At 46.3% G+C, this 22031-nt stretch overlaps 1 protein-coding gene across 1 annotated transcript in view; it reads right to left on the reverse strand.

Moving 5' to 3' along the window:
* CA6 (carbonic anhydrase 6) overlaps nt 1–22031 on the reverse strand; it is a 69391-nt gene that overhangs the window by 41262 nt on the left and 6098 nt on the right. Inside the window, exon 2 of the mRNA XM_086921401.1 lies at nt 1883–2065. Coding sequence (XP_086777527.1) covers nt 1883–2065 — 183 coding nt within the window. The remainder of the gene's footprint in view (nt 1–1882; nt 2066–22031) is intronic.

Consider the following 22031-nt stretch of genomic DNA (forward strand, 5'->3'; position numbering starts at 1 on the left):
ACCCCGATGTCGATGGTTGTGTGATTGGAGGTGCTTGGACAAAGTAAGCGGCCACCAGGGTGGAGTTAGCAGTGCCTCTGCAGGGGCCCGGACACAAGGCAAGACTGGAAACTAAAATCAGCCCTGGCAAAATGGTCACACCAGCAGCACACTGCAGGAGCTCGCAGCTAGAATAGGGTCAAGGGAGCAGAGTTGTAGGGTAACAGCACATCCTACTCTAAAGTCAGCACCTGCCCTGCTGCCGAAAGAAGAAATGTCAGGGGGCTGAGTGCAAGGCCGGACTGGCCGTACCGAGCATCGGGCGTTTCTGAAGGAAGCTGGAAAGGAGGGGGCGGTTTTGTTACTAGGGAACGATGTTGCAACAGTGCTGCAATATCGTCCCAGTAACAAAATCAGCAGGCCAGCATTATCCACTCAGCCTTCCCTTTTGTTTACAACCTCCTTGTGTTTTGAAATATGTTATGGTTTTAAAAGGGCAATGTTCCTTGTGTATCCAGCGGTTTTCAGCAACAATAAAAGTATCAGATATCTCTGGTGATAATTATTCCTGCTTGAGAGGTATCAGAGTTGGGTTTAGTGGCAGTTATGACTCATCTAAAGTAGCGCAGAGGGTTAACGTGCCTGCTGCAAACAACGCATATCACAGATCTGTATTTTATGTGCATAGCTCGGGGATTACTTCTTTTGTGAAAGAGATACTTTTGTTATTGTGCAGTTCACACGCTACAATCGTAATCTAGCTCAGTGAGCTATCAACTGTCATCAAAGAGTTGCATGCAAACTGTATGGTACAGGTTAGAAACGTATATTTTTTCCCAGTCTTTCCTTATCCTAATGTTGCTTTAAAAGGGTTTATATGGATAGACATAAATTCTAATTAGTAAAGCCAACCCTAACCACCGTGTTATATTTTGAATCCTGAGTTTGTGCTTCTCCAGATGAAACACTCTTAAAAACGCCTACGTAGTCCCCTTTGTTTCATGTAACATTTTCTCTATGGTGTTTGATGTTAAGTGCTCCGACACGCTACACTGGTATGAGAAGCACTATAAAGCAAATGAAATACATGTGAGAGAGGGGCTATGGAGAAATGAGGGGCACTGTTGGAGGGTGGTAGTAAGGGTAACATTGATCGGCCCCAACAAAGACTGTCATATCCTGATGCACTCTAAGGTCATTATTTGCTATGCTTCAAAAGCTAATACAATTGAATGAATAATGAAAAATGTGTTGTAGAATTCACCATTTTTGCCATTTGTCGCCATATTTTCTTGGAGGGAGAACCAACAAACCCCTTATAGCAGACAGGCTCGCTCACTCCCCTTCATTGCTACACAACATACTGAGCAGTGGGGCAGGTGCGGTGTGAGGGCGACAGTGGCAGTAGCAGTAGCGGCCCAAGCAGGTAAGCACGGTGGGGTGGGGCGGTGCAAGTGACATATGATAGGATAGGGAATGTAAAATAAATCATTAAATAACACCATTCACCTCGCGCTCGCCGCATCACCAACTCGTCGATGCGGTGAGCGCAATGTAAGTGGTTTTATTTCTTTATTTTACACTCCCTATTCCGTTGTTTGCCACTTTCACCCCCTTCGCCCCCGGCAGCCACGCTTAGCTGCATGGGCCGCCACTGAATTACTGAGTCAGCTCTGACAAAATTTGCCAGGGCGGCTTTGCGTTCTCAGTCCGGCCCTGGCTGAATGGCAGGTTCAGTCATGCCTGGACCCAACTTGTGACACTTTGGTGGTTTCGCCTCTTGCATGTGGGCACTTGAGCAGCATTGTTGGGAGCAGTGGTAGTTGGGCGGTGTTGAAAGAGCCGCCGCATGAGCCAGCCAGTGCCACCTCCACCCCAAACCCAGCAGGTCCGCCAGCTGTACCTGAGTGGCCATTGTTGGTCATTGGGAAGTGGCCTTCCAGCAGCTCGTCGTAGCCGCTGAGCTCCAGCTGCGGCAGATCCGGGTTGTGATGCACTTTGCGCCGTTGGATGTCGATGGGAGATTGGTGCTTGGCCGCGCATGTTGGGAAGGTCGCGCCCCAACTGGTTTCCGGTACTTCACCTTCTGCGTGGGGGAGAAAAACAGCTGGTGAGCACCCTGGTTCCCAGACAAGTCCAGGGCGAAGCTGGAGACTAAGTAAAATATGTACTGCTAATGGGGTCGAGAAGGCAGACGGGGAGGTGGGGCAGAAGACAGTGAGACTATAACAACCACCAGGTCTCTCTACATTTCCTAGTTCCATCCATCTCTAATTAACATAACATTACACTTGTGTTCCTAACACTGTTTTTCCTCAGCTTTCCCAGACACATGCAAAGTGAAGATTTCCTGTTGGATTCCAAGTCAGACTCCCCAGTCTCTAACTAACCCTTAGACTAGTATAACCTGGCAAAAGCACATTGAGCTTCTCAAGAAAACTCTCAGAATCACACCCCTAGCCTAACAATTCTGAGTTTGTGGGAAATTTTATGTCAGAAGCACTGGAATAACACAAACGACCTGAACATGAGTGGCAGTTGTTCACGATTCTTGTGCTTTTTGCACTATATTTTTATATGAAATGTTCCCCCACAACCAAAATGGATTTGAGGACGTATTTTGTGCTCAAATATACAAGTTTTCTGTTCGCGTATTTTTTTCAAATTTTTACAAAACCAAATTAACTTACCCTTACTTTATACATGTTTTGTATTCTATGTTTTTCATTCATAAAGCGATATATTCAACTCAGAAGTTTACTTGGTATTATTGCTTCTCTGCGCCTCCAGCGGTGGTGCAGAAGAGTTGTTTTAAAATGCTATGCCCATCAGCAGGGGGCCACCAGGCAGCTTTGGGGTGGACCCAGCACATGAAGGGTCTTCCATGGTTCAAGATTACCTTAGGTAGCCTTGTAGGTCAAGTATTCATGCTGGAGGTTCCTATGGTAATTTGTGCTGACCAGGATTTGTTGTTCATCATCAGACTTTGGCCCAGAGCAAGTGATAAAGAAGGACAGAAAAGGGAGAAAGAAAAAGAGAAAGATAGGAAAACAGTGACAAAGGGAGAAAGCAAGGTTGAAAAAGAACTTGAGTAAGATAAGGAGACTGGAAGTGTAGGGTGGTGGAAGTAGGTGGTATGAGAAAAAATCAAGACTAGGAGCTTTGGAGTTTGGCATTGCTGGCATTTGGGAGCACCAATATCAGGCTCCCATGACAAACTTTGGGCACAGCACTTTTTGTAACAAATGAATCACTCAATCTTGTGATCAACTGCAAAATGGATCTGTAAACCTGAATGAGTCCAGGAATGCATTATACACTGAGGTCTAAGCGAACTTTATAAACTGGATACATATGGCTATAAACAAAGTCACTGGAATTATGTGGCAATGTCGCACCAAAATATTCAGCTCGGTTGATAAAGTTAGGTGGCAAGAAAAGGAAACCTATGTGGAAAGAAAGGCCAACTTATGTGGCACAGTGTACAAGTATAGGAAAATAAAGCCTAATACATTATGCAAACAAAGGCAAATTAAGTCCCATATTTATTTGGAATACTTTTTAGATATTTTAACACTTCCCACATATTGATACTATCCCAATACTAACAAATGCATATGTTACTTATAAAGGAACTTATTCAAAATGATATTGACCAACAATGAAGGATTTTATCTTGCAAGGAGTCAAAGGAACACCATATTATTAACACAATCCTTTCTACTTCCCAGCTTGAAAAAAACTGTGTAAAGCACATACATTGTAGACAGCTTAAAATAAGTCTATGTGTACCTAGTTCTTATAAAAGGTGGAACTATTTTATTAAACACCTCCCAGTTTGTTCCAAAACAGTTTTTCAGTTTTGGTTTACCTTTTGCTTACAGCAGTGGGCCCCTGGTAATACCTCTTCCATGGAGAAAACAGTATACTGCATTTTATATTTATTATGTAGTCATTCAGAGTGAGGATTTAATAATCAATGCACTAGACAATAAGAAGAGATGCAACATGTTTGTGATTCTTTGCAAGTCCGAGGATTATCTTGAAATCATTGCTACTGAAAGAACAGTGTCTTTGATGTAATCATTATTATTTGTTTAATAATGAAACAAAACAATTTTATGAGAAAGAAGGAAGCATTTTCCACACTCCGTGAATTTTGTTTCATAATTTATGTTTGTTCCTTCTGGAGACAAAATCCATTCCCCAATCATTGAACCAGTGAACTTCTTCTGAGGCATAGCACTGCATCAAGCGTGCAGCAATTTATTAACATTTGAGCCACAGGACTTAAAAACAATGCCTTTTAGGCAAAATCTGCAAGAATGAAACTGACGGTGCATTTTGTGGCAAGTGTTGCAAATATATATTTGTTGGGGCAGAAAATCCCCTTGATTGGCGATTGACGGGTACAATTCCCCTGAGTCCCCCCAACTACAATGATGTCTGGATCGATCCATGGTACTGATTTTTGTTGTCATGGGCGAACATAGATCATGCGTGTGTGCCATGATATAGGCCTGTGTCATGGACTGCGGTCTTGTTGGACTGGGAGGAGCACCCAAAGCGCTACCCTCATAGTGGTGAAAGGCTACAGCCTTAGCCAGCAGTTAAGCAGCACAATGGTGGCAGCATAATTGTGTAGTGATCAGTAGAAGTGAAAAAGCCTTTTTACATGTGTCACTGGCGTGAGACCTACTGGCTCACTCATGTAAAGTTTCAATGCTGTGTGCTTAACTCAACTTTATCCTATATCAGGTCAGAATTAAAAGCTGTGCCGTGCAGGTATGTTATATGCATGTGCTGGGTGTATGTGTTCCTGTAAATGATACAATACTTGGAAGACTCTGGGTTCCATTAGAAGACCCAGGGTTGACTGGAGGAGCATGAGGATGTAATTCCCCCAAACAGATTTGCGGATTGCTGCATTCCTGTGAGCTAGGTGGGACACACTGACTGGAGGAAGGGAGAGCCAGGCTCTTCAGTATACTTCAATGTGCGCTCTTTGATTCATAGAGTTCACTGGAAGGGGCATGAGCACATCTCAGAAAGGAGATAGGGCTGGTATGAGAATCATAAAGAGTAGGTCTGCGGCAACCTTTTTAGGCACATATCACTGTGGCTGACATGCAGATGTGAACCTGTAGGCACTCTTATGGCCATTCTCAGAGTCTCCGGTCATGTAAGTCCTGCAGGTGTGAGTACAACTGATTGATTGGCCAGTAGGTCCCAAGGGAACTTGCATGCTAAATAGGGCATCCGCACTGGAACACATTTGAATTTAATTGATTTTGGAGTAGGCGTCCTGGGACTCAGACTACTAGATGGGACTAACCTGAATGTCGTCTATAGTGAAAGGGGACTAACCACAACAGTTATCGAGAGGTGGAGTGAATAATCACAACAGTTTGTGAGAGGTGGAGTGAGATTCAGGAACCCACCTATTGAAACAGTACAGCCCCGAACTCATGGTACTGTGTGTATTGTTTGTGAATGCCGTATTCTACTTTAAATACTCCTTACTAGGTCGTAGCCTACCAGACACCACAGCTGTCTGATTTGATAACATCTTAGGGAAATTCAAGCTTTACTGGGAATGCATTCCACTCATTGCTTACCATTGGCTATGTGGTTTGTAACCCACTTTTGCTTGCTCTCTATTTGCTGGCTGTCTTTTTTTAGGCTTGAGTCAATCCCTTCCTTTGTTCAAACACTATTTACTGTATTCTTCCACAAGTACTGGATTTCTATAAACAGGCCTTTAAATCTTGATCTTATATTGTCACATTTGCTTTGCATTCAATGACAGAGGTCGAATAGCAGTCTTTGTCTTCTAGGATGTTTGGTGTTTACTTTCTTTCTCTGACTTCAAAGTGAGAGGATTTATGTGACAATCATGCTAGCTATTGGGGGCGTGCTTGAGGAAGTGAGGAAGGCTGTACAATGTTTTTTTCTAGCACACAACAAAATGTAAATGTCTGTAAATTAACCGATATCTCAGGTTATATAAGAATTTGAAAAGCGCAATGAAGCACATTTCTTTGGTAATTCTAAAATTGTGATGGAAACAAATATTTAAATATGATCAAAACAAATCAATACACTAGGTGATGACATTTACATACTGTTAGACCTGGCATCCTTGGTGTTTTTTCTCTTGCCTTTTTGCCTCTGTCTCCTGTATTTTGGCTCTGTGCTGGGTTTCTTTTTTTTGCTGGTCTAGATGCTTTGGCACTTTGCCACTGCTGATCAGTGGCAAAGTGCAAGTGCTCTCTCTGTAAATTGTGAATATGGATTGAAGTTTCCATGATTGGCTTGTTTGACTTACCTGTAATTCCCTATTAAAGTGCACTGTGTATGCCCAGGGCCTGTAAGTCAAATGCTGCTAGTGGGCCTGCAGCACTGATTGTGCCACCCACGCAAGCAGTCTTTCCAAGGGGTCCCAGACCTGCAATTGCTGTGTCTGCATGCAGTCTCTAGTGCCATGTTGGCCTGGCAAGTGATCCCACTTTCCAGGCCCTAACCGTCCCTTTTATTACATGTGAGGCACCCCTCGGGTAGGCCTAAGGTACCCCCATGGGCAGGCGGTAGGGTATGTGAAACATAGGACATGTACTGATGTGTGTGACATGTCCTGATAGTGAAATACAGTGTATTTCATTTTCACTACTGAAAGACTATCTGTCCCATAGGATAGAATGGGAGTTTATTTATAACATCTTATAAGTATAACTTCCCATTGGGACAACATTGACAGATGGAGCTTAGTATGCCTGAACTCAAAATATAAAAATGCATCTTTTACAAAAGATGACTTTTCTATTGTGTGTTTGAAAATACCACAGTTTAGAAATTGGATCTTTTCTTGCTTAGCCATCTTGTGTGCCTCTGCTGATTTATGGATTGGCTGTCTGGCTTTGGAGTGACAGGGGCTGGGGATGTGCATTCACTGTAGACGGCCACTGGGGGAGGGAGGGGCGGGTTTGAGGTGTGTCCTGCCTTTCCTAGATGTTTCAGGGCTGGGATGAATAGACCTGGGCTCCATTTAGTGTAGTGGGAGGAGATTTATTTGCACCTGAATGGGCCTGGTCTGCCTTACAAAATACTGTTTCCATGTTTCCACCTCCTGCCGGTAAGCTGGACCAGAGCGGAAAGAACAGGTTTTGAAAGAGCACAGGGCCTGTCTGCCACAATAGAACAAAGAGAAATTGAGTATAAATATTGGGGCCCAGAACTTTAAAATACTTCAGGACTGCCAAGGAGAAGAGCTGGAAAAGCTGAAGGATAACTATTGCCCTTTGCTGTGTGCTATCTGGGGTTGGCCTGCACGGACTCTTTATGCCAAGAAGAGGACAAAGATTTGGTTGTGTGCTGTGTATCCTGCTTGAAGAAGATCTCCAACAGCTTGAAGTAGAGTTTGCCTCCTGTTCTGCAGTCTCAGGGACACAAAGACTCACCACCAGCTCCCCTGAACTTCCTTGCTGGGAGTTCTGACCTGCCAAGAGGTGACTGTTCCTGTGTGGTGCACCTAGAGTTTGTTCCTGTTACTGGGAGCTGAGAAAAGAGATGCAACTAAAGAAGTGTGACGCACCTGCACTTGTTTCTGACACAACACCGCCATGTAGGAAGAATCCCACACATCGCCACCATCCCACTGAAGAAACCAGCACAGCACATGACCACAGCTACGCCGTTACACATTTCTTGTGCAACTTCTTGCGCACCGACCGCCAAAGTCCGAGATTACCGCACTGACTCCGAAGTGGGTCCTGTTGTGCAACTGCAAGAACCGACACATCTTGGGCCGTAGCTGGAGAGATGAGCGCAGCTTTGTGGCCAACGCCACATCGATAACTAACGCATCCACGAATCCCCATGCATCGCACTGGGGCACCAAGTCTACAACAACTCCGGGACTGAAACATCACCTCCCCTGCGTGGCAGTAAGGAACTGACACATTACCTCCCCTGGAGCAAGGAACCAATGCATCACCTTCCCTGTGCATAAGGAACTGATGCATCACCTTCCATGCGGCTGTTTTTGTTTATGATCTTGACGCATCCAAGGTACTTTGTGCTGCAAGTGTTGCATCTATAGTTTGCCATGGACAGAACTGTTATAACCTTTTAAAAGTCATATCTTGATAACTGTATGTTGGATTTTTTTTTGTCATTTTGGTCTTGTTTGGTTTAGATAAAGATTACTTCTTTTTTCGAAACTGGTGTGGTGTTCATTTGTAGTGTTTTCACTTTATTACTGTATGTGTGCACAAAGGCTTTACACACTATCTCTGAGATAAGCCTCTCTGCTCGTGCCAAGCTACCATGGGGGTGAGCAGGGATTGTCTAAGGACGCAACTCCCTTACCCTGACTAGAAGCAAGAGTCCCTACGTGGACAAAGGTGCAAACCATTGCCAACGAGAGACCCCAATTTCTAACACATTCACAGTATCATTTGAGTGCTGTATACTTTTATCAGTAAAACTTTATATCTGTGCAAACGTAATGGTAATTTCAATTGAAGATGCGTTGACTATGCCACTCCACATTGCGCCACTGTAATCTATTCTGCACCACTCCACTCTATGCCACTTCACTGTACGCCTCTCTACTCTACCCCACTTTGCTCTATGCCAATACACTCTACCCCACACTGCTCTACTATACACCACTGCACTCTTCACCACTGCACTCTACACTCTACACCCCTCCATTCTATACTCTACTCCGAAACAAACTATGTCAGTGCACTCTATGCCACCCTAATCTACTTTTAACACTACACCACTCTACTGTTCACCACTTCACTCTAACCTGAAACAATTTAATCTACAGTGCCACTGCACTCAGCACCACTCCACTCTGTGCCCCTCCACTTCACTCCACTCTACTCTGAACCGCTGCACTCTACGCCAATGTACTTTACACCACTTTACTCAAAAGAAATGAACTCTATGCCACTGTACTCTAAGCCAATCTACTCTGCACCACTGCACTCTATACCACTATACTCTACTCTGCAACACTTTACACCACTGCACTATACACCATTGTACTGAACTTAACGACACTCTACGCCATTCTATTCTACTCCGCATCACTGTACTCTACACCTCTGCTCTGAAGGACACTTTACTCTGCATCACTAAACTCCATTCTAATGTACTTTACCCAGCTATACTATATGCCTCTGTACTCTGCGACCATCTACTGCAACACTGGACTCTATGGCACTGCTGTCTACACCACCGCACTCAACTCTTCACCACTCTACACCAGCCCAAACTACACCACCTCACTCTGCAACACTGCACATCACACAATGAGCTCTATGCCACTCTTCTCTGCACCACAGTACTCTATGCCACTGCACTCTACCCTGCGCCACTCTACACTACTCTTATGCGCTTTACGCCAATGTACTATATGCCACTATACTCTACGCCACTCTACTCTGCATTGCTTCACTCTATGGCACAGCATTCTATGCCAGTTCACTCTAAGCCACTCTAATCTACTCTACACCACAGCACTCTACGACACTGCACTCTATGCCACTGCATTCTAAGTCACTGCACAGTACTCTAAAACAATGTATTCTACGCCACTACACTCCACGCCAGTCCATTCCACTCAGCACTACTCCAGTCTATGCCACTCCATGCCACTACAATCTACACTGTGCCACTCTATTATACGCCACTGCAATCTACGTCACTGCACTCAAAGCTAATGCAGTCTACACCGCTTTACTCAAAACCAATACATTCTATGCCACTGCACTCTACACCAATCCACTCTGCACCACTGCACTGTATGCCACTACACCCTCCTCTGCAACACTCTATTCTATGCCACTGCATTCTACGCCACTCTACTCTACACCATTTCAATGTTTGTCACTTCACTCTGCACCATTCTGCGCCACTGCACTCTACACCAATTCACTCTGTGCCACTCTACTCCACTGCACCCTACTGCACTCCTCTCTGCCACCAACCTTTAAGTCACTCTACTCGGCACCATTCTACTATGTGCCACTGCACTCTATTCCACTGCACTATGTTCAGCACCACTCTCCTCTGCATCACTCTACTCTACGCCATTGCACTCTATGACACTCTACTCTGCAAAACTGCACTCTCTCTGCCACTCTACTCTCCAAATTTGGAGCAAAAGTCAGATTGCCGCTCGGAAGAGACTCTACGATAAGAGGAAGACTTTTCCACCTCCTGCAGAGTGATAAGTGGATAAGGAGCAACTTTCCCCCGTTCACTCCCTTCCTTGTCCGGCAACAAAATAAACGGAACCCGGAATTATTGACATTATTTCCAGATTCGAGTCCTGCAATCAAATAATTCTATGCAGATCATTTGACGACTCAGATTGATTTTCTACTGTGGTCCTGAGGATAATCTCCAGATTTGGGGGATTTGAAACGCGTCAACCCTGTGTGTGTTTTTCTCTGAGCCAATCATATTTGTATAAAGATTGTTTTGTAAGGAACTAATTATGATGGCTGCCATATATTAAAAGTTGTTTGTTATATCCACTATATATTAGGTGCCCCTGCCTGACCGAAAAAGATTTACAATAATCAGGGTAGGGCCACGTCCACACACATTTTTTTCCAACTTCTTTCCAACTTATTCTATTCCTATCTTTTCACTAAAATGTTGAGTATGCATCAGAGATTGAGAGTGGATGGTTGTATCATGAATGCCTGAGCCCTCACCAATTACCTCCTTTTTCTTACTCTTCTTACACTTCATTTGTACCTATTATTACACATAAATTGGACCTCCCCTTTATAATTTAAATGTAAAATATATCAAAAAGTTTGAAAAAAAGAAGAAATAAATACAAATAAATTCATTTGATGAACCAGTGTAGACTGAACGGCTAGTCTTTGCAGGAGAGTATTTTGTTTATTGTTCGCTGCAAAAATTCTGAATTAATCAAGCAGTATTGGCAATTGTTTTGTTTAACGTTACATTGGCGTAGCCTTACTGCGCATAAGCCAAAACCCTTCTTGTTGGTATTGCACTCTATTACACAGCACTCTATGCCAATGCACCCTACTCTGTACCGCTCAACTCTATGCCACTATACTCTGCATCACTCCACACCACTGTACTCTTTTCTGCTTCACTGCACACCACACCATTGCACTCTGCACGACTCTATGTCACTGCACTTTACACAGCTCTACTCTACAGCTCTGCTCTCTACCATGCACTACTTCTCTATACCCTAAACCACTCAACTCTACACCATTTTACTCTACTCTGAAAAAATCTACTCTACGCCACTGCACACTTTGCCACTGCACTCTATGCCACTCTACTGTACGTCACTGCACTCTACACCACTTGCTAAAATCCAATATACTCTACACCACTGCACTCTCCACCAATCTGCTCTGCACCACTGTACTTTACATCACTTCACTCTAGGACACTCTACTCCACTCTATGACATTCCACTCTACAACACTACTCTCTATGATACTCCACTCTATGATGCTCTACTCCTTTAAATTCTACCCCACTCTATGACACAGCACTCCACTCTACAACACTCGACTCCACTCTACAACACTAGTCTACTCTATGACGCTCTACACAACTCCCTCTATGCAACCCTGTGCCACTTTACTCCACTCTATTCAACGACACACTACTTCACTCTACTCCACTTTACGCCACTCTACTCTATGCCACTCCACTCTAATCTACACAACTCGACTCTACAACACTCTATTACTTTCTATTCCACTCTCTTCCACTCTATACCACTCCTCTCTATGACAATCTAGTCCGCTCTACACCACTCTACACTACAAAACTCTACTCCACTCTATGCAACACCCTATATGCCCCTCCACTCTGCCCTACACCACTCCACAACACTATATGTCACTACACTCAGATGCCTTACTCCACTCTACATTATCTACTCCCTTCTACTCTACAACACTCTACTTCCTCCTTGATACTCCACGTCACTCAATGACGCTTGTCTTCACTCCACTGCGTGCCAATCAACTGTACTCTACGCTGCTCCACAACACTTCACTCCATGACACTCCACTCCATGACACTCTCCTTTAACCTACTAACTTTCAGCGATGCTGAACAGCAGTCATGCTGGAGTTCAAAATGGCTAAAACAAATTGGCAAAGCAAGTAGCCCTTGCATAGGCGAGACCTATTGGCTTTGTCAATGCTCATTTAATAAAAGCAGGATTTTTACTGGACAATTATTTATTGCTGCTATTGAACGGATTTTGAGTTGTAAGCCTGAGTTCACCCCCCTGTGTCTACCTCCCCCCTGAGAAGCCTTGGGCTGCTCGACCCTGGCTGCCGCTGGGAGTGAAGTGCTGAAGGGGTACTTGGCCCACAGTAGGTTGGACCCTGGGACGTCAAGAACAAAAGGCCTCAACCCTCACGGTTGGGCCCAGTAACCCCAGCCTGTCCCATGGCCCTTTGAAAGGGATTCTGAAAATAGTTATGCAAAAAACGCCAAAAAAATTGGATTATGCATAGAGAAAGAAGTTCCAAAAGAAGTTCCGAGGGTTGGGTGCATAAAATCGCAGAGATCGTCCGTCCATTGGGCATAAAAATCATCACCTACGCTAACGACATTCAGCTCGTGGTGGCTCTAAACCACCCCGAGTAGTCACCAAGCAGCAGAGGAAGTTGCCCAGAGGAGGTTGCCAAATGGATAGAACTCTCTTGCCTAGAGCTCATTGGGGACAAAACCGAGCTCATGCTTCTCAGGAACTCCCCTTTGTTTAACCCTGAGCTACTTTGGCCAAAATGCCTTGGACCTGCCCCAGTTCCTAAAGACCAGATCAAGACCTTGGCATCTGGCTGGACCACGCCCTTAGTTTTAACTGCCAAGCGGCAAAACTTTCGACCACCTGCTACGGCCTACTTAGAATGCTACGTAAAATACTTCCCCTTCTCCCATTTCAAGCAAGAAAAATCATGGTCCAAGGCCTCATCCTATCCAGCATGGATTATTGAAATTCCCTATATCTAGGAGCCTCTCAATCCACCACTCTCAAGCTCCAGATTATTCAAAAGTATGCAGCCCGCACGCTCCTCCAGACCCCCCACCGACAATCAGCAATCCCGGCACTGAGAAGCCTTCATTGGCTGCCGGTTAGGGAAAGAATACAATTCAAAGCCTTGTGCATTGCTCACAAGGTCTTCTGCAGGAATGGCCCTGCGGTCAGCATATCCATGATAACCCCCAACCAACCTAGTAGACACCTAGCCCTCCTTGCCCTACGCCCCAGAATAAGAAAGCAAGATGCGTCGGAAGCTCCTTTTCCTATAACGTCGCCAAACTATGGAATGACCTACCCCCATGAATGCGATCGGAGCCCAATCTCTTACCTTTCCGTAAACTATTAAAAACTCTGCTTTTTAAAAACTGTCTCTAATTCAATGAGGTCTTCTCTTCTGTTCGCGTTTCGTCTGCAGCGCCGGGAGGCCTCATGGAAGCCATTGCGCTATATAAATGTTTCTTTCATTTCATTTCATTTCAAAATAGGGAGAAAGTAGTGGGGCATTGAATAGGATGGGTGAGAGAAAATTGAGGGCACAGAGAGAGAGACACAAAATCTGTACCGAGGGGAGAGAGTTTACAACTGACAGAATGAGAAGGGAGAGAGTGGCGATTGAGGACAAAGGGTAAGAACAAAGGCGTCTGCGTGCATTGTGAGGTGGGGGCCTGAGATCACCCAAGAGGGAAAGTAGTTTCTGGGGCATAGAATGGTGACGGAGTAAGCAGGTAGAGGGTGCAAAGAAATTAAGAGTGAAATGTACAGATGGCACAGAAAGAGGAGTGGCATATGAGGAGGGTAGGGATTAGGGAACAGAATGTAAGGGGAGGCTGGGTTGGGTTGCAGCTATTTCTTTAGTCACAGGTAGGCAGTTCATTGACAGAGACCCAACGGATTCTCTGTGTGCTGCTAGTTGCTCTTTACCTAAATTCAAGGCAAATCCAAGAATTGGACGAGGATGGCTCACTCACATAATATGACATGCTTCATCATTTGGCACCTCATCTCACCTTGGTGAGATATTACTACCAGGGCGAATTCAACCTCAGAATGGGGCTTTTCTGAGGGAGTTCTTAGAAATTTCTATTACTTAAGGACAAATATTTAGGTCCAGTTCATAAATTCAAAAAACCTTAGGATAAATCACTAAAATATCCTTTAAGGGGGCGTGGACAAGATGGCGGATGGCTGAGACGTGTTTTTGTGTCTCTCCGCTCTCCGCTCCGCGCCGTATGCCCTGGCCCCATAGTGCAGCGTTACAATGAGCCACAAACTCCAAGCCTGTGCTCCGTGCAACCCGACTGTGGGAGAAACTTCTGGGGTGGCCCCCCGTTTGGTGAGCGGTCTGACTCGGGTCCCGGGTCTGCGGGGCCTAGTCGTCTGACTTGGCGCAAGAGGACACCTGGCTGTGGGTCGCGAGGACCTGGGCCATGGCCTCCTCAGCACCTGTTCCCGAGTGCAGCTGGAGAAGGAGTTCGGAAGCCGGGCCGCAATGCAACACTACAGTGAGAGGCGGTGCTCCCGGCCAGGGGTGAGCCTGTCCAGGGCCGAGCAGACGGCACAGAGTTTAGGCGAGACAGCGGCTGCCATGCCCCGATTGATGCACCGCCCGGAGGCTGATCTTGGGGATCCCCAGTGGCAGAGATCCTGAGAGGTGTTCGTTCTCCCGGAAAATCCAGGTACTGCCCCGAGGGTGGAAGAGACTAATTCTGCTGGGTTTCTGCTCAGGGATCTCCCACGGCCCCCATCAAAACACTGCAGAGGTAGCAGCAGGCTGCGTGTGGGGACGGTCCTGTTGCCACTTGAGATGAGGCCGAAGCGCATCTCTGCTGCAGCCGGGGAGCAGGCCGACCTACTGTGGGCCCTGTTGGGCACCGGCAGTGAGGTCCCAACTGGAGGGGGTGTCCTGCCCCAACAAAGGATCTGAAGACCTTGCACCTGAGGGCTTGAGACTGTGCCTGATCAGCAAGACACCCTCAGAGGTACTCCAGAAGACATAAACTACTGGGGGCTTGACTCCTCTGATCCCACCCAGTTTCTTCGACATATCGCACAGACAAGAGCATCTCTGTTCCCTCAGGCCACCCCGATGTGGGCCCTGTAGCTCGCTTAACTGCAGACAACCGCCACCTAGCCATGAAGTACCTGGCAGCTGCTAATAGCCCTGCTAGAGGTTGCAGGGGTCCCCTGAAATCACTGCCTGGGTACAGGCCTCTACGTCGGTGATCTGGCAGGAGGGTAGCGCTGGCCGGCACTTCTTTACTGGAGCATCCCAGCAATGGTAAGCACCTGGCCGGAGTGCCCCAAGAAAATTGCTTTTAGTGGTTGTTCTGCCCTCGAGGTTCACTGAGCCACGCGGTAACCTTCCGATCTGAACCTGTGGCTGGCCCACGGCCTTCCCTTTGCCCTTAAATGGCTGCAGCAGGAGTGAAAAAAGACTGCAACCTCAAAGACATGTTGTTGAAACCAGCCGTAGGATCCGGGTGAGACGTGCCTGCATGAACGCCGGAGGGGCCCCTGACCACGGAGCCATTGACGAGTTGATCACCCATCCCTACCTGGAGTCGTTGTTTGCCTCCCTATGAGAGGATCCTCATTCCTTCAAGAAAGAAATAACACAGGAGTTGAGAGAGACAAGGCGAGACCTGAATGGGCTGGGTGAGAAGGTCTCCATGCTTGAAGACCATGAAAAGAGCAGGGATGAGAAGCTGGAGCAACTCCAACAAGAGATCTGGGGCCTCATTTATGAGGCTGTGCGTCACTTTAATGCTGCCGGTGCGTCACTTTTTGTGACGCACCAGTGGCATAAAAAATGCGCCTTGTTGCGCCATATTTACAAAGTGACGCATCTAGGTAGATGCGTCACTTTGTAAACCCCTGCGCCACATTTTACCTGCGCCAGGTATAATGTATGCAAGGGGGAGTATTGACTCAAGGAAGGGTCATAGAAGTGACGCAGTGAAATCTATAAGATTTCACTGCGTCACTTTTAGGACGCCGTTCCGTCAAAATCTTGCGCCTGCCTCACAGCAGGCGTAAGACTGACTCAGGCCTTTTCACATGGGGCTTGCCCCATGTGAAAGGACACATTGCTGGAGTTGCGTCACTTTTGTGACACACTCCAGCAATGCGTCACTTTTGCGCTTACAGATACGTCAGAAATACTGACGTATCTGTAACTCCTTGCGATATGATGTGTCATACATTAAATATGATGCATCAGGAATGTCGCAAGGAGTGTGCACTGAGAAGTGACGCATCGCTGCTTTCACGCAGCGGTGCGTCATTTCTCATAAATGAGGCCCCTTATGCCTCAGGGATCAGAACCTGGATCTTCAAGCACACACAGAAGATTTGGAGAATAGGTCCCGCAGTTATTATGTTAAAACTGCATTTTGCACTGTTTTTAATCCTAACATCAAGAGACAACCATTAAAAGTCTTTTTTCTCTTGCTAGTTAGTTTCAGCTCACTTTAAACATTCCACATTAGTTTGCACTGCGCTCATCACTTACATACAATACTAACAGCTCTTCATCTTGGGTTTTAGTAGCCCATAGTTAGGGATAACATCAAAAAACATCCCAGACCCCCTCCCTCACAGTGAGGGGGTTGTAGCCTCGGCTGTTCTAGGAGTTACAGCCGGGAAGAGATCCCAGATGTTGAAGCATGTCACTTCGGTGAGTAATGGGATTCCGTCCTTTAAGTTAGAACTTCCTGTGTAGGTTAAGTTTCTGGTGCACTGTTGGCACACATGCTACTATAGTTGCAGGTGGCGTTTCTAGACCCTCGGGCTTTATTGTTTTGTATATGTAGATTGGGGGACATAGTCCGGGTTGGTCTTTAAATTTCCCTCAGACCTTTCCATCCTGGTTTGTATTCTTAGCTGCACCTACGACCCATTAGTAACTCCATGGACACACAGGAAATGGACCGTTATTATTTTTGCTCCAGTTTTTGTTGTTATTGTCTTTTGCGTTTTTGGTTGTTTTGAATTTTCTTGGGTGGACCGACATGGTAACTGCTGCTGTGAGCCCATGGTGAATGAACTCTCTTGCACAGTTGGCCTTGTTAACAATTCACTCATAGCCCTCCGCCTACACATAAAAACCCTGGGCCTTATTTATGAAAAGTGACGCATCGCTGCGTGAAAACAGCGATGCGTCACTTTTCAGTGCGCACTCCTTGCGACACCAATGATGCGTCATATTTAATGTATGACGCATCATGTCGCAAGGACTTACAGATACGTCAGTATTTCTGACGCATCTGTAAGCGCAAAAGTGACGCATTGCTGGAGTGTGTCACAAAAGTGACGCATCTCCAGCAATGCGTCCTTTCACATGGGGAAAGCCCCATGTGAAAGGGCTTGCGTCAGTCTTACGCCTACTGTGAGGCAGGCGCAAGATTTTGACGCAACCGCATCCTAAAAATGACGGAGTGAAATCTCATAGATTTCACTGCGTCACTATTACGAGGCTTTTTGCGGGGGAACGCCCCTTTTGCATACATTATACCTGACGCAGGTATAATGTGGCGCAGGGGTTTAAAAAGTGACGCATCTACATAGATGCGTCACTTTTTAAATATGGCGCAACAAGGCGCATGTTTTACGCCGCCGATGCGTCACAAAAAGTGACGCATCCGCAGCGCAAAACTGACGCAAGGCCTCATAAATGAGGCCCCCTGGGCGTAGCAATCCCCTACAGTACCCAATGTCAGACCAACTAAAAATTCTCACTTTAAATGTCAAAGGCCTTAATGGAATGGACTGGAGTGGAGTAGGATTTATAGAGCGCATGGATACCCGTAGGCGTCCCAGCACTGAGAAAAGAGATTAGACCCGGGCTTGCGGAATTGAGGGAACCTTAGGGAAAGAGGAAGGTTTTCAGAAGCTTGCAAAACTTCTGGAGGCTGGGTTCGGTACGAATCTTAAGGGGGAGGGAGTTCCAGAGCTGCGCGGCGTTAACGGAGAAATAACGTCCTCCTGATTGCGCCTTCTTTACTCTAGGAACAATTGCAAGGTACGGGTGGTCCGATCTGAGTGCCCTGTTAGCTTTATAGGGGCCAGCCAGGCTTCTCAGGATGGGGGGCCCTTGCCCTGGAGAGATTTGTGCATAATGCACAGGGATTTGAATTTGATTCTCTCCCGTATTGGCAGCCAGTGGAGGGATCTGAGGGTGGGTTTGGCTGAGAGTTTGGTTGGGGTACCAGTTAGCAGTTAGCTACCGAATTGTGGATTCGTTGTAGTTTATTTATGGTGGCTTCTGGGGCGCCCAGATATAGAGCGTTACTGTAATCCAGCCTGGAAATAATCAAACCCTGCATGAGAAGCCTCCTGGAGTGGAAAGGTAGGAGGGGTAGAATTTTTCGTGCAGTACGAAGTAAGCAAAAACACACCCCGGCTGTTTTCTTGGCCTGGATTTTAAGCGAGAGATCTCGGTCGAGCCATACCCCAAGACTTTTGATTTCTTTTTTTGCTGTTGGGGTTGGTCCAAGGCATGAGGGCCACATGGAGCTTAGAACAGATGTAGTCTTGTGACCCAGGAGCATCAGCTCTGTTTTGTCTCCATTTACTTTGAGCATAGATTTATTCATCCATCCTAAGATTTCTGACAGGCAGGACAGTAGGTTCTCGGGGCAATGGTCGGATTGGTTGAGTGAAACGACCAGTTGTGTATTGTCGGCATAGGTTACTAATTTAATCCCAAAGGGAGTGACAATGTCTTCCAGTGGGGCCATATATGCGTTGAAAAGTGTTGGGCTCAAAGATGAGCCCTGTGGCACGCCACACTGGAGGGGGGTCGATTTGGAGTAGATGTTACCTTCCGAGACTTGAAAAGTTCTGGAGTATAGGACCCCCTAATCACCCCCTGAAGAGGAGCTCTATTCTGTTTTATCTAGAACACTCAGGGGCACATATATGCCTCTTACAAGAGACCCATCTTCTTCCCCGGGATGAAATAGGTTCAGTTCCAACTGCTTTCCACACCAATTATGTTCCTCCCTTCTGAATAAATCAGCGGGGGTAGCTATTCTAATCTACCGACACTTCAAAGGCAGGGTCATCGCCAAAATGGCTGAAATACGACGCAGGCTCTTGGCGTATTCCTACAAGTGGGCGCGGACACCACTAGTCTCTATATACTCACCCAATGAAGGGCAAGAGGCCTTTTTGAAACAAACTATGTCGGAGATTTTGGGTACCTCTGACCGCCTAGTGTTAATGGGGGGAGACTTAAACCTTGTCTTTAACAATGTCATGGACCGACCTGCTCAAAGACAGGGGCACACAGGCGCACTCTTTAAAGAGGGTCTGTCTTGACTTAGCAACAGGGTGCTTACTGACCTTTGGAGTACCACACACCCGCAGTCCTGAGACTACACATTCTACTCATATGTTAGGTAAACATATGCTAGGCTAGACAATTTTTTGGGTAGTCGTGACCTGATACCCCGGATACATGAGGTCCCTATTGAACCTCGATCTTGGTCAGACCACGCAGCGGTTGTGATCCGTTTAGACATTCTCAGGCATTGTCCAATCCCCAAAACCTGGCGCATGAGAGACAGCCTCCTGCACCGTCCCAGGAACGAAGACCAAATCACCTGATCTATCAGAGATTATCTAGGCACTAACGACACCCAAGACATAGACGTCTCTATTCTGTGGGCTGCATTGAAGGCCGTAGTCAGGGGTGAGTTGATTGCCATCTCCACGGCTAAAAACACAGAACGTAGAGACAGAAGGATACCATTTCTAAACAAGCTGAGGAACTCGAGAGCATACTTATACGCACGGAGCCCCCCAGGTGTGGAGGCAGTTGGAAGCAGCTAGAACCCAACTAACCGAAATCGATACAGATAGGGCCGAATACGCAGCTCTTAAAATACCAATTTTATGTTGGGGGAGACTGCGCGGGCCACCTCCTCGCCAACAGGCTGAGGATCCAGCGGCAAGAACAGTGGGTCCAGGAGGTCCTAGACTCTGGGAATCAGGCGCAGACCGAAGATTCCCACATAGCTGAAGCATTTTGTAACTATGATCAAACACTTTACACGGCACAGAGACTCTGGTCGGAGGACATCTCGTCATACCTCTAGGCAGCACAAACCTCTTCTCTCATGGCGCAGCAAAGGGAAGCCCTTGACAGCCTCATCGAGACTGAGGAAGTCATTGCATGTATTGCCCAACTAAAGCCATCTCAGTCCCCTGGGGCACATGGCTTTCCAGCCATTTTTTATAAAACTTTATGCCAATCCTGGTTCCCCTTCTTACACGCCTCTTCAAGGCCCTCGGGTCCTCGACTGCCCTCCCTCTTCTATGAAAATGGCCTCTATAGCTGTGATACCCTAACCAGGCAAGGACAGGACCCATTGCTCTTCGTACAGGCCAATCTACCTTCTAAATATAGATTTTAAAATATTCTCTGGAATTCTAGAGGCTCGCCTTAATCCCCTACTTCCTGGTCTTATCGGCCCGGACCAAGTTGGGTTTGTTCCACAATGCCAATGTGGGGGTCCTCCACCTCATCGATAAGGCCCAGAGATACAGCCAAGAATGTATGATACTATCGGTCGACGTGAAAAAAGCGTCTGACAGGGTTCACTGGCCTTACCTCATGGTCACCTTAGTACACTTCGTCATGGGGGACAGACTGAGGAAGTGGATAGCTGGCATATACGATGGCCCCACTCCAGTTATTCGGGTAAAAGGGCATTCCTCCTCCCCATTCACTATAAATAGAGGCACTAGACAGGGCTGCCTGCTATCGCTGCTGCTCTGTGCCCTATATATGGAGCCGATGGCCCACAGAATTCGATCCCACCCCATAATTAAAGACATCAAGTTGGGGGTGACTACCACACGATTAGTCTGTACGCAGATGATGTGCTAGCGACGCTCAAAGACCCGGTTTCGTCCCTGCCGGCCTTTCTCAACGAACTTGCCACATTTGGCCAAGTCGCCGGGTTTAAAATAAATATCTACAAATTACACGCGCTGAATATAACTATGTCACAAGTGTCATTGACTGCTCTCCAGCAAAACTTCTCTCTCAGTGGGCTACGTCATCCATTAAATATGTGGGACTCCAGCTAGCTCCCACGACGTCCAAAACTGACTCCAAATTACTGGCTATTAACCAAGCAGACAAGCTCTGATTTGGGTCACTGGTGACAACACTCTCTCTCCTGGCTTGGGAGGATGGCCACTGTCAAGATGGCAATCTTACCTAAGATTTTATACTTCTTCCAAGTACTACCACTGGACCCACCTCCGGGCTCCATTTCATCACTTTAGGATGAGACAGATCACTTTTTATGGGCGGATAAACATCCCCGTCTTCATAGAGACCTCACATACAGACCACGGTCTGGAAATCGCTCCTATTACAATAGAGGACATGGTAAACAAAATAACATCACTAGAGGGATAGAAACTATGCAGTAAAATGAGAAGGGAAAAAGGTAAAAATATATGAAATACAAAATACCCATCTCCCTTCATTAATAAAGGCAAACAAAATTGTAGAGAAAACGTAAATGATGCCATGTAGGGAAACTCCTTGTAAATATGTGGAAAGAGGGACAATCTACCCAAATTCCTGCCCCCAGCCTAAACAGGGAACAACCAACATGTACATAAAAGTGTGGACAAAAGGGACTGTTACCCAGTGTCCTGCCCCCCACCCTTAACAGGGACAACTGAATGTGGTCTCCATGTAGAGACATATGTAGTCTCTATGTAGAGACAATTACCTAATGTGAACCGTGATGTAAACTGTAGAATTGGATATAAAATTCCAAAGCTTACCCTGATGTAGAGCCAACCCTCATGTAAGGGTACACAAAGCTCTACCCAAAACCCAAACAACATGTGAATGCAGCACAAGGTGACTTACGCATGCAGGAATTACGCTTGCAACAAATAATAAAGGCAAATAAAACCCTAAAGTCAACCCTCCTGTAAGGGTGCG

This window comes from Lissotriton vulgaris, chromosome 5 (genome assembly GCF_964263255.1).
Source record: "Lissotriton vulgaris chromosome 5, aLisVul1.2, whole genome shotgun sequence".
Lineage (NCBI taxonomy): Eukaryota > Metazoa > Chordata > Amphibia > Caudata > Salamandridae > Lissotriton > Lissotriton vulgaris.